General features: G+C 33.6%; 1 protein-coding gene across 1 annotated transcript; it reads right to left on the bottom strand.

The window, feature by feature from the left end:
* Positions 1-11192: 11192 nt before the first annotated feature.
* LOC143539296 (uncharacterized) lies at positions 11193-12164 on the bottom strand. Its single transcript, XM_077032645.1, has one exon. The coding sequence runs from the start codon at positions 12162-12164 to the stop codon at positions 11256-11258; it is 909 nt and encodes a 302-aa protein (XP_076888760.1). The 3' UTR covers positions 11193-11255.
* Positions 12165-12701: the final 537 nt, after the last annotated feature.

Here is a 12701-nt window from a genome sequence, read left to right as displayed (position 1 = left end):
GATTATTGATTGTTGTTTCATTTATATATTTATCTCACATCTTCACTCCCATCCGTTGAATATCTTGATTCTGTCGGGATATTCAACAGGCCTTTGGGTTTATTAGATCTGTTTGTTCTTGTCAACCTATTAAGGTTTGCTCTAGATCCGGTCCTGACAAGTAAACAAAGTTTAAACAAATTACCAAACAATCCAAATTAAACAACCATTCAATCACAAATGTTTTTATTAAGTTAAATAAAGGTCTCTCTAAGTGTTTCTTCACCTTAGCTTCAAACCAACTAATAACCTGAAAATGCATACAAAATAATATAGATTTGTCAACACGAGGTTGAGTGAGAAAAGTCACTAGAACTAGGGTTATGAGATTTTCCGTAAATAAGCGAGGTGGTACTGATCAAAATCCGAAAAACGAGTCGGAAGTTGGTTTTTAGTCAGTACACTCAAAATCTTTAGATAAAACTAAAAGTCTTCTGGACCGAAAGCTAGTTCCGACCAGAAGTGCTAGAAATTAATTAGTCAACTTCGTTGACCAATATGCCCTTAAACGGATCGGAGTCCAAAGTAGCCCGTTAATCCCATCAATCTCAGAAATTGATTGAGGATTATTGATCATTGAACAACAAAGAACAACTTTATAGAAGACAACTTACCAGAAATATGAATGGAACAAGGAGATAATCGAGGTCAAAGGGGTCTTGAACACCAAAATCAAACTAAAGCTTAAAGTTCTTGAAGAAACCGACAATGGAGGAGAGGGATTTCAAGTTATAGAGGTGATGGCTGCTATTTTCAATAGATTTTAGGGTTTAAAACATGTTTTGATTAAATACAAACCCCTTATGTTCTTTATTTAGTTACTAACTCGTTTAAGGAAAAATCGAATCATTAATTTTTATGACAAAATCATGTCCAATATCTTAAAGATCAATTTTGAGCATCAAGAAAACGACTTGGGCTATTTTTTAAAACATTAATTTACATATCTTGGAGCTTAAGTTTCGTAATTTAGTCGAAAACATGACAGATTTGGCAAAATTAGTCCTTGTACTTCCATAAACGCATTTTTGCTATTTTAAGTGATTTTGAAAGTTGTTGAGTAATATTTGGCATGATTGAAAGCTATGAAATTATAAACTAAGTTAAACGAAGTTAAATACAAATAATACAAAATATCCTAATTATATTCCCGGGTAGGATAAACGAATACGGTTATGAATGTGAAAAATCCGAAGTGTTATATTATCCTCTACTTTTGGGAATTTCGTCCGGAAATTAGAGAAAACTAAAACAAAAAAAAATTAATCAAATTTTTAAGGAAAAACTCTTTTTTTTTATATAAAATTATAAAATTTAACATAACATGGAACTTTGAGTAGTCTGAGCAATGCTCCATTGAAAATCTAATATGGGCACTTATATATCATGCTCTTATCATCTTAACATTTGTACCGCTTTCCAAAACCACTTTCGGTTCTAGATTATGACATGGAATTGTACGTACTATAATTTCCATACGAGGACTTGGATAATTATGTTTGGGATCATAATTACTATTATCGTTGGCTGGTCCACATAATTCGTCCCATCATGTGGGTTACAATTAAAGACATAACTTTGTGAGAAAGTAAAAGTTCTTAATAAATCTTAAAGGTAAAATTAGAAGATCATAAATTAACATTTGAATTAAAACAATGAGGTAAACTCTTGAGTTTGTTAAATGAAAACATTGATTTTTTTTAAATAACTTTTAATATGAATGTATAAATTTTAAAATTGAAAGGAAATGAAATCCTAGACGTTGAGAGTGATACACGAGGATAGGAATATAAGATGACCATCGAACTTTTGTGAACTTAACAAATAAAAGAAAATAACAAACAAGATTTTTTAATAAATATAGAAAAAATATCAACAACAAAAATTTGGTGAAGGATTAAATTAATAGTTTAATTAACAACAAATATTAAAATGAGTAATAACATGTGAAATCTTTAAATATTGCAAATATTAGAAATGAAATTCTTAAGATCAAGAGTATAGATTTAAACAAGGTTAACGAAGATTTTGATGAATCGACCTTGGTTAGATGAGGAACTTATGAAATTTAAAGCGAAAAATTGATATGAAATTATAGCATTGCAATTGTGAATTTGAGATGAGATAAATTCAAATTAAAAGATTAAAGTTTTATAATAAATGGTAAATAATAATCGAAACATTAATGAAAATGCGAAAATTTACGTATTCAAACAAATCGTTAATTGATTAAATTTAGAAGTGGATATTCCCGCATCACTGAGATAGTCCTATTCTAAAAAAATCTTCAAAATTAAATATAATCTAAGGTGTGTCATTGGAGTATCCACGAATTACGAGGAATCTTCCTATTTTCACAAAATTGTTATAAATAATATGAAATAAGTAAATTGAATTATCTATGATTTATCATGGAAATTTAAGTTTATAACGGATATTAAATTAATAGTGATAATGAAAATAAGATGTGAAATAATATAATAAGTAAGAGAAACGTGGGGTTAGAAATGCATGAAACACCATGACTATTCTAACAACTATCGAAGATGTCACCGACACATTCAAAAATCCCAAGATGTATCGAAAATCGAAGCAGTGAGTTGAAATATTCACGAACCACCGGGTAATTTCAACTAAATAACGAAATTTAATAAATATGAAAATAGATCTTTGAGATACCCACGAACCACCATAGGTTTTCAACAATAATCGTGAAAATGCCAATAAATGAAATGAGTGCTTGAGTTATACATGGATCTCCATGAAAATTCAATCAAGAAGGAAAAAGTCAATTTAATAGTAAAAATTAAATTAATTAATGAAAGACTTAATTTAATAGTGGAAATTAAATTAAATAATAAAAACTCAATTTAGTAGTAAAATTACAATAATTGAATTTTAATAAAAAATACTTATAAGATGGAAGGTAAGTTGTGAAAAATGAGATTAATGAAAACAAGAAGTACTAAAATGTTAGTAGTTAAAATTGAGGGTAAAGATTAAAATGTGTTTAATAGTTTGAGAATATGATAAAATGAAATAATTGAGAAAAGATAATTTAAATAACGTAGCAAAATGATAATTATTTAAACAAATTGTGATAACTGTGTCTGGAGGATTGTGTCGGATCATGGGAATTAAAATACTATGATAATTGGAGTAAAGTGAATAAATCACATCATGAAATTTTGATTAAGTAAAATCAATTAAATAAATGAATAAACGAATATCCTTCGATGGGTTATGCTGTCCATGAGCCTTCAATGGCATTTTATTGTCCCAACTTGTTAGCACACCAAAATAAATAAATATGTGAGTTGGGCATCCCATGAGCTTTCCATGGAATTTTATTACCCCAGCTAAATAACGTAACATAGATTTGTTAGTTGGGCCTCCCATGAGCGTTCCAGGGTAATTTAAATGGCCCAACAAATTTAAGAATTATCAAAACAATTGAGTTGGTCGACCTATGAGTGTTCCATGACATTTTAACTGATCCAACTAAATAACGAATTAGCGAAATCAAATATGGGTGGTTGAAGCATCTCGTGAACCACCACAAATGATAACGTTCCAACAAAACATTAAAATCAAAACAGAAATGGATAATTAGAGTATCCATGGATCCCCAACTAAACATTTAAAAATAATAATAATTAAATAATTTGGAATTTCCGAATTTATCCATGAAATCACTGTGAATTCGGTTTGATAATTCAAGGAAGGTAACCATCGCATTGGTTACTTTGACCGCTTAAAGTTTCGGTCGTATGACATATAATCCGCTTTGGCCTATAAGATTGAGTACTGTGGTCAGGTTATCCTCCAGATAAGAAATATCGTCTTACCTTTGATTATCAGAATCGTTTTGCCAAGGCCCGACTCACAGTTCTCTCCCACTTCCAGTTACTACGAGAACATGTCATATTTCCATGCCTTAAGGTGTGGAGTAAAAACAAAACAAGGGAATTCTTAAGGAATTTCCCAAAATGAAAACAATCTAATAAACTTATTAAATAAAAGAGTTAAAAATATTTTTGAGAGTGATGCATAGCCTCAGAGTTGGTGTGTGCACAAGATTAAAATAATAAAATAATAAATAATTTAAATAAGTTGTAAACACATAAAATATGCACATAATGCAATCAAGTAAGCACGCATAGGGTCCTAAGCATATTACCAGGACATTTCTAACGACCTATCTTGTAACCTTCGGCTCTGATACCAATTTGTCACACCCCATACGGTGGAAATACCGGGGGTGCGAACCGTTGGTTCAAAACTCATAAGGTACTATCAAATAATTTAAATATGACAATATCTAATTATTCATTAATTCCAAAATTTCAATCAAGTACACAAAGTTTAAACAAATTACCAAACAATTCAAATTAAACAACCATTCAATCACAAATGTTTTATTAAGTTAACTAATGTCTCTCTAAGTGTTCCTTCACCTTAGCTTCAACCCAAATGACAACCTGCAGATGCATACAAAATAATATAGATTTGTCAACACGAGGTTGAGTGAGAAAAGTCACCAGTTTTGATATAATAATGATATATAAATAATAGAACGCAACTGATATTGTGAGTATAAACCAATCAAACCATTAGCAAATAAAAGGTGCAAGTTGACCATGCTTCTCGAACACGGGGTGTGGCTACTATGTCAAAACAAATACAAATAAGGGTGTCGGTTTACCATGCATCTTGAAAATGGGTTATAGCTACTAAGAAGGCGTATGATCATACTGACTTTCTAGACGTCTGATGGGCCTCTCTGAATGTGATAACATAAAACAACTAAACAAGTAGTAGTTATTCATTCAATTGATTAACACAGAATATTCACTGTTTGCTAGTGCGTATAATACATAAAATGTAAATACAAATAAGTACGCAAGTGTCCCCAAAATTTTAAAAATCTGTAAAAAGTGGGGAATGACTTCTTACCTTATTACTTAGGCGTTTAACGAATAATAATAAGAATAAACAAGAACCGTCTTTTAGTGAGCTGACTGAGTTAATCCAAACAAACCTAGAACTTAAAGATAACAAACTAGGATTAAAACCGAGGACAGAGCCGCTGGAATCAATCCAAAGATATAGAATTCGGGTTATGAGATTTTCAGTAAATAAGCGAGCCGGTGCTGACCAGAATCCGAACAGCGAGTCGGAAGTCGGGTTTAGGACACTCAAAATCTAGAGATAAAATTAAAGGCTTCTGGACCGAATGCTAGTTCCGACCAAAGGTGATAGAAATTGATTGGTTGACCAGTATGCCCTTAAAAGGGTCGAAGTCCAAATTGGTCCGTCAGTTCTTCTCAATCCTAGAAATTGATTGAGGGTTGTTGATCATTGAACAATAAAAAATAACTTTACAAAATACAACAATGGAACAAGGAGATAATTGAGGTCAAAGGGGTCTTGAACACCAAAGTCAAACTAAAACTTAAAGTTCTTGAACAAACTTAAAGAAACCGACAATGGAGGAGATGGATTTCGAGTTATTGAGGTGATGGCTGCTGTTTTAATAGATTTTAGGATTTTAAACATGTTTTGATTAAATACAAACCCCTTATATTCTTTATTTAGTTACTAACTTGTTTAAGGAAAACCGAATAATAATTTTTTATGACAAAATCATATCCAATATCTTAAAGATCACGTCTTGAGCATCAAGAAAACGACTTGGGGTATTTTAAAACATTAATTGACATAAATTGGATCTTAAGTTTCGTTAATTTAGTCGAAAATATGAAAGATTTGGCAAAATTAGTCTATGTACTTCCATAAACGTGATTTTTAGCCGCTTTAAACGATTTTGAGAGTTGTTAAGGAATACTTGGAGTGATTGAAAGTTATAAAGTATAAAGTAAGTTAAACCAAGTTAAATACAAGTAATACATAATACACTATTTATATTCTCGGGTCGGCTAAACGAATACGGTTATGAAAATGAAAAATCCGAAGTGTTACAGTTCCGAACTCGTAAATCACCAGACGGAAAGGTGTTCGACGGAAGTTGTAGGTGGTCGGAAAAAGTGGTGTCGCCAGAGTAGCTTGAAAAGGAATGGTGGAAAGTTGGTGGGCGTTGAAGTAGAAAAGTTTTCACACGACGGATTTGATGCAAACTTTGTCTTCCACATATTTCAAAAATGATGGGTTTGGTTCAAAAGTTGTTTAAGCCGATAGATTTTGTTCAAAAGTTGTCCGAGGCGATGAATTTGGTACACGTTGATGGTTATGATTGGCTCAAACGAAACCCGTCGATGAAGAAGGATTTGGTTCAAAACTTATCTTTTTCGATGGTTTTGATTAACATTCATAGAATATTTCAATAATTTCTGTCATTGGGGGTTCTCTCTATAAAATGGGCTATTTAGGGTATTTTTCCAAATAATTAAACGATTTAGGTTTGTTTCTTTTTTTTATGCTTTCACAATAGTTTAGTGTTCATGAACTCAATACACACACAGACATGGGAGGGTTCTACGCAGAAGAAACCTTTTTTTGCGAGAATAAAAGTAACAAATTAATCATTCATTTTTTTTTCTTTTCAATTTCAGTGTTTTAAAATCTATAATATATAAAGCATAAGTTATGAACCACCTAATTTTTAAGAGGTACCAAAGTTATTGCTTTAGATACAACACAAAAGAGCATTCTTAATTCATCCAGCAAATCATGTGAGTGGGGTTTCCGTAACTTATGGGGGGGGGGGGGGTTAGGCTATTTTCAGTAGAGAAGAGAGAAAATGTCGTAATTTTTCTATATAGATTTGAAAAGTTCTTGTAAAAATTTTCAAGAATTAAAATTTAGAAATATAAATCGAAATTGTTTCTTCTTTCAAATTTCAAAATTTTATAATTATTTTGACTCAAAGATAAATATTTCTTCAGATTTTTGGTCATTATCAATTTATTTTCTCCATTTTTCTCGGTCGGGGAGCGGAGGTACCCTCAAGCGGTGACATCTTAGACTACTCTATAGGGATACCGGTGGAGGATCAAAGCAGAGTTTCACCCTCAGAAGGGCAGCTTTGGCACTCTATAAACTTTTTTATATGTTTTTAAAGTAGTTGTGAATGAAGGAGAAAAAAATATAACAATAAAGATATAAAAAGGTAGTATTTAATTGAAAAGAAAAGAGAAAATATAGTGATTTTTAGTATAATTTTAGATTTAGAGATAGTGAAAGGGACGAGTTAACATTTTTATAACAAGTTTATGTAAATTTTCATTGTCTCAAAATATAGTGACAAAGTTGTTCCTTCAACTTCACTCCCTTTTTGTTAATATAAAGAATAGTTACATATATATCCACTAATTCAAAACCAACTACGCCTACGATTTTTTTTACGTCCATAAATTTTTCATATGCTAATATTTTTTTTAAGTTACATAATAAAAACGAGCATTTTTTTCTCTTTACTTTGAGTATAATTTTGCTATATTTTTTTAGTTTTAAAAGGTTTACATGTTACGTGATTACCGGCAACAGATCGAGTCGGACGAGCTCAGGTCATTTGTAAACTGGATTAGGGTTGGAATGAGTCGATAAAAATAAAAGGGTTAATTTGGTTCAGGTCGGTACTGGTTCAAGTTAAAAGGGGCCAACTCAGAACGGATCAAGTCGGAACGAGTTTCGGCCAAAACGGGTTGATTTAAAAAATGATTTATGTGAAATTAACATATATTTTAGCTTTGCTTCTTGATTGTTGCCATTGGTTACGCATATGCCATTGTTTACATGTAAAGGGGCCGATAAACGCATGTCCAACATCATGTAACACATGTATTCCAATCTTGATAAGCACCTAACCCAACACCCCACAACATTAATTGGCGTGATTTACACGCATGGTGTTACTTAAGCATATTTAACGCCGGTAACGTGCATTACGGTGCCAGTTACGCCTTTTCAATCTTCGGTTACACACGTACTTTCTTTGTACGAGTTACACGTCCAATTTCGGGTTACGTCTGCAATGTCATCAGGTGATGCATGTACCAATACTAATTATGTCTTCAATGTCGAGTTACGCACACATCACGTCGTATCATATGGGCAGCCAACTAGTACGAGGAAATTGATATAATCCAATTTTTATTCAACTTCTTTAACTTTCTAGAAAAATTAAAAACAAAATTCATCTATTTACATAACCTACATTTGTAAATCATTTTCATGTAAGCTCAATGTAAAACCAAATGAGAAAACTATATTAATGGTTCTTTTATGTATACTAACATGTATTTGTAAGTAGTAAAAGTTTTTTTTTAAAGGCTAGATGTTTTAGGTTTGTGCTTTTTTTTTCTTTTTTCTCGTAATAACATAGTCTTTTGTGATGCACTCTTCATACATATAGTAAGACCGGCCACTTTGAACTTCCGGGGGGGGGGGGGCATAGGGGCGATTTGGGGGAGTGAATTCCGGTGGGGACGAGTTTGGGGGGGGGGGGGGGTGTCACGATGAAGGGGCGACATGGGGAGGTTGTGGTGGGCCATCTCTTCTCCGATCATATGACTATTCAATCTTAAAAAATTTAATTTGATTTAATTAATATATTAAAACCCACATAATCCATCTTTCTACTCACACATCTTCTCATCCAAAACATACATTTTCTTACAAAAATTCTTAACCTCTCACACATGTCTTCCGACTCATGTTCGATACCCGAGTATACACACGACTTCTATTACACTGGCCGATGCTATTCCGGGTTCTGATTCAAAAGATGAAATAGTTTTTTCTACAGTTCGAGAGGCAGCTAAGCTCTTAGCCGAACAATGCGAAAGCTCACAACCATAAACATGATGACCTGCGCTTGAACGAGATAGTAAAGATGCTCATGACCAGTTGATAAGAGATCATTTTTTTTTGCAGACTTGCTTTTTGATTCGGAAAGATTTCGGCGTCGCTTTCAAAAGAGTTGCCTACTATTTTTATGAATTATTGGTGATTTAGCACGCGAGTATGAATATCGCCAACAAAAAGAGGATGCTATACGTTAGCTAGGATTTTCTCCTCTGCAAAAATGCACGAAGGCTATTCGTCAACTGGCATACGGGACTACAAGCTACGACAAGAAAGAGTATTTATAGATGTCGGAAATAGTGGGTCGTGATGTCCTTCACATGTTCTGAAAATGGGAGTATTATTATCATGTATGTTAAATTTATTGTTTTTTAATGTTATATTTATTATTTTTTTTTGTTCTTAATATTTATATATATTTTTATTGTTAAATTTTATAATATTGTTATTATTAGGTATTGTTGAACTCTATGGATGAAAATATTTGGGGTCTGAGTTAAGATGACATAAAAAAATATACGAGGTTCAACAACAATGACACGGTTTTCCCAAAATGCTTAGTAGCCTCGGTTGTACATTGAGATTAGGAAGCATGCCCAGTTGCTTGGCAAGTTCAACATCATCGCGGTGATCATGATGGTTCAACACTTATACTTGAGGCGATGATATCATTTGATCTATGGATATGACATGCTTTTTTTTAGCATGCCGGTTGCAAACAATGACATAACGGTCATACATTCATCTCCTATTTTTAACGACATCATAGACGGAGTTGCACCAGACTCCTCATTTTCAGCAAATGTTGTCGACTACGGATATGGATGTTATCTAGTCGACGATAATTATCCGGAGTGGGTCACTTTGGTGCTTAGTTTTACATGCCTGACTGACGATAAACGCTAATATTTCAAGACAAAATATGAGTCGACCAGAAAGGACATTGAAAGGGCATTTGGGGTATTAAAGAAACGTTGGGGTATCATTAAACAACCGGCTCATATTCAGCAAAAGGATAAGTTAAGAAACATAATGAATGCTTACGTTATATTACATAATATAATATTGGTGGACTCGGACAGAGCTATTTGTCAAGACGGGTACAACGATGTACCCGAGCTGATCTCAACACTAAGCGTTAATGAAAAACTTGCTAATTTTTAAAAACATAAAAAGAAGGGGAACGCATCAAAGTCTTTGATCGAATTTGGTTGAACATCTTTGGAGGAACATGCACAATAATAACGACGAATAAAATATTTGTAGTTTATTTAGTTTGTGTTTAACGTTTTTAAATTTATTAATATTATTTACTTTTTATTTTATTGTGTTTTTTATAAATTGTCTAACATTGCCACTTGGGGAAACATTGAGAGGTGCTTTGTTGCCCCCTAGTGTCAACATAGCAGTGACGTGGCACTGTAAAACAACATTGTCCCTTTCCACATAGGATAGCCTAATTACCCCCTTTCTTTTTTCTTCTTAATCTTCTCATAACCAATCTTCAGTCAACCTCCTCCTCCTTGTCGTCTATCTCGGCTCACTCTCTCACTCACTCACATCTTTTACATCCCGCATTTTTTTTATTATGTTTGTACATATATATCCAATATTGTATATCTTTAACCAAGGGCGAAGCTTGTATTGTGACCCGGGTGGCCCAACCACCCCTGTTTATTTGTTCAGCAGTGTAAATTTATGCGATTTTGTATGAAAATTTTTATACGTAATGTAAATTTACTCGTTTTTGTCCGAAATTTTTACCATGACCACCCCGATTTATAAACTTTTTATACGTATTGAGTCCGGTTACATGACGTTTTTGTCCAAACTTCGCCACCATCTCTAACCATTTCTCTCCTTTCCTACTCGACCTACACATGTTCTCCCACTCTCTTTCGGCTGCATTTTCAGCAACCTCTCCAGATTTCAACCCTATATATAATCAAACCCTATTTAAAACTACCGACTACGTACGATGCACCGTCCACTTCATGGAACTGATCAGTGAAAAATGTATTCTTGACAAAAACAAAAAATGCCACGTCTAGTTAAAACTTTTTCTTGACAAAAACTAAAAGTGTCTCAATTGAAAAGCACAGTGAAAGAAAAATAGCATGAGGAAGAAGAAACATATTATTCTTTGAATACAGTACTTAAGGGTGTCTCATTTTAAAACGGTTAAATTAGGACCTAGTAGGAGATAACATTGGCTTAAAAGAGGATCGCAACGCGTATATATCATTTCACAATATATTCTTTAATTGATTTACAATTTGATGTAGTAAATGAACCTGTACTTCAAATGACACATGAAACTGTTGGCAATTATTTGATCTTGAAACTTTATTGATATCCAATGAAAAAACCCTACTGAATATTTTAAAGCACTAGAGGAAAGGGAAATCATCATCTGCCAACGCATCAATCTGAAAATCCCAAAACATGTCATGATCAGTTCCGGCCTCTGATGCTCTACTTGCGATTGTGGTTGCGGTTGCTGGAGGTGGTCGCACGACAGGAAATTGATGTTCCTCTGACGGGACTATGTCTTCTTGAAGATCGAACAATCTAGAAGTTGCGGTGACAGATGGCAACTGCACCGTGCTTTGTCGGAAAATGGACCACAATGAATCACTACCACTGGAGTTTATGTGATCTGCTGGTGGTGTAAACGTATGCAGATGAAGATCTTGCAGTGAGTCACGGTCACCTTGCACCTTGTTCATAGTCATGGTGGTTGTGGTTGTTACATGCTCTTCCATATGGTGGTTGATCATCTTTCTACAGTATCCCTTTTCCGTAGAAGATGAAGAGGAAGACATGGAGGACGACGGTTGATGAGGTAACATAATGTTTGGGACGTCGTCGCAGCCAATCAAGCGTGGGAAGTTAACCTTTGCCCGCGAACCATGGAACTTAAAAGCAGCTCTATCATAAGCCAATGCAGCTTGCTCAGGTGTATCAAATGTACCAAGCCACAATCTAGCCTTTTTCTTTTCCGGATTCCTTATCTCCGCGGTGAATTTCCCCCACGGTCGTCGTCTAACTCCTCGATACCGCCTCCACTCGCCCTCTGGGGTTTTGGTATCCGGTAAATGCCTTTTCTTGATGCAAGAAACTTCTGCATGGTTTGGTTCCATGAAGCCTGCATACAAAAGGGGTTCACAACTCTTTTGTTGAGGGTCAGGATCATATTCTTGTTCGTTGAACCGCCCAAATGATGAATCGTTGAGTTGTGCCGGCAGACTATGTTCGAATGGATTACTAAAGGACGAGAGGTTTCCAAGGTTAAACATTTGTTTAGTTCCAAGATTTATATTTCACCAAGTATGGATATAGGGAGAGGATAATCTTTAGTGTAGTGGTTTAGCTGTGCACTTGAATGTCAAAACACCAACACTTTAAATAAGCTTTATAGAAACTGAATCCCTAAATTTAGATGATATTTAATGGCTTCCTAAATTGATTTGATACTTAACAATATCATCCCTAACTTTTAACGCACATGTATCATTCTCTGTCTATTCCCTATAATTTTGTGAGAAACCTTTGTAAATTATATTGTATGTTTATAAGTGATTGTAAGTAGAGGAAAGAGAAAATGTTATATGGGAAAGTTAAATCTAGGGTTTCACTATTCATATCGTATAATTTTTTAATATTTTCTAAAAGTGGTTATGAGTAAATGAGAGAGAAAAGATCATGATAAAGGTATAAAAAATATTATTTAATCTATAATATATATAAACGAAAGCCTTTAAAAGCTCTCTGGTTGCTCCATAAATTCTCTCAAGCTACCGGATTGTTTTATTTGTAAATAGAAGCTTCTCATG

The sequence above is a fragment of the Bidens hawaiensis genome, unplaced genomic scaffold (assembly GCF_021521415.1).
Source record: "Bidens hawaiensis isolate Kalapana, Puna unplaced genomic scaffold, B.hawaiensis_p1.1 tig00011860_1, whole genome shotgun sequence".
Lineage (NCBI taxonomy): Eukaryota > Viridiplantae > Streptophyta > Magnoliopsida > Asterales > Asteraceae > Bidens > Bidens hawaiensis.
This window is presented reverse-complemented; position numbering and strand designations above follow the sequence as displayed.

What these genes read in the sequence shown, in the direction of transcription:
- LOC143539296 (XM_077032645.1), bottom strand. Translation starts at nt 12,164, where the DNA reads ATGTTTAACCTTGGAAACCTCTCGTCCTTTAGTAATCCATTCGAACAT.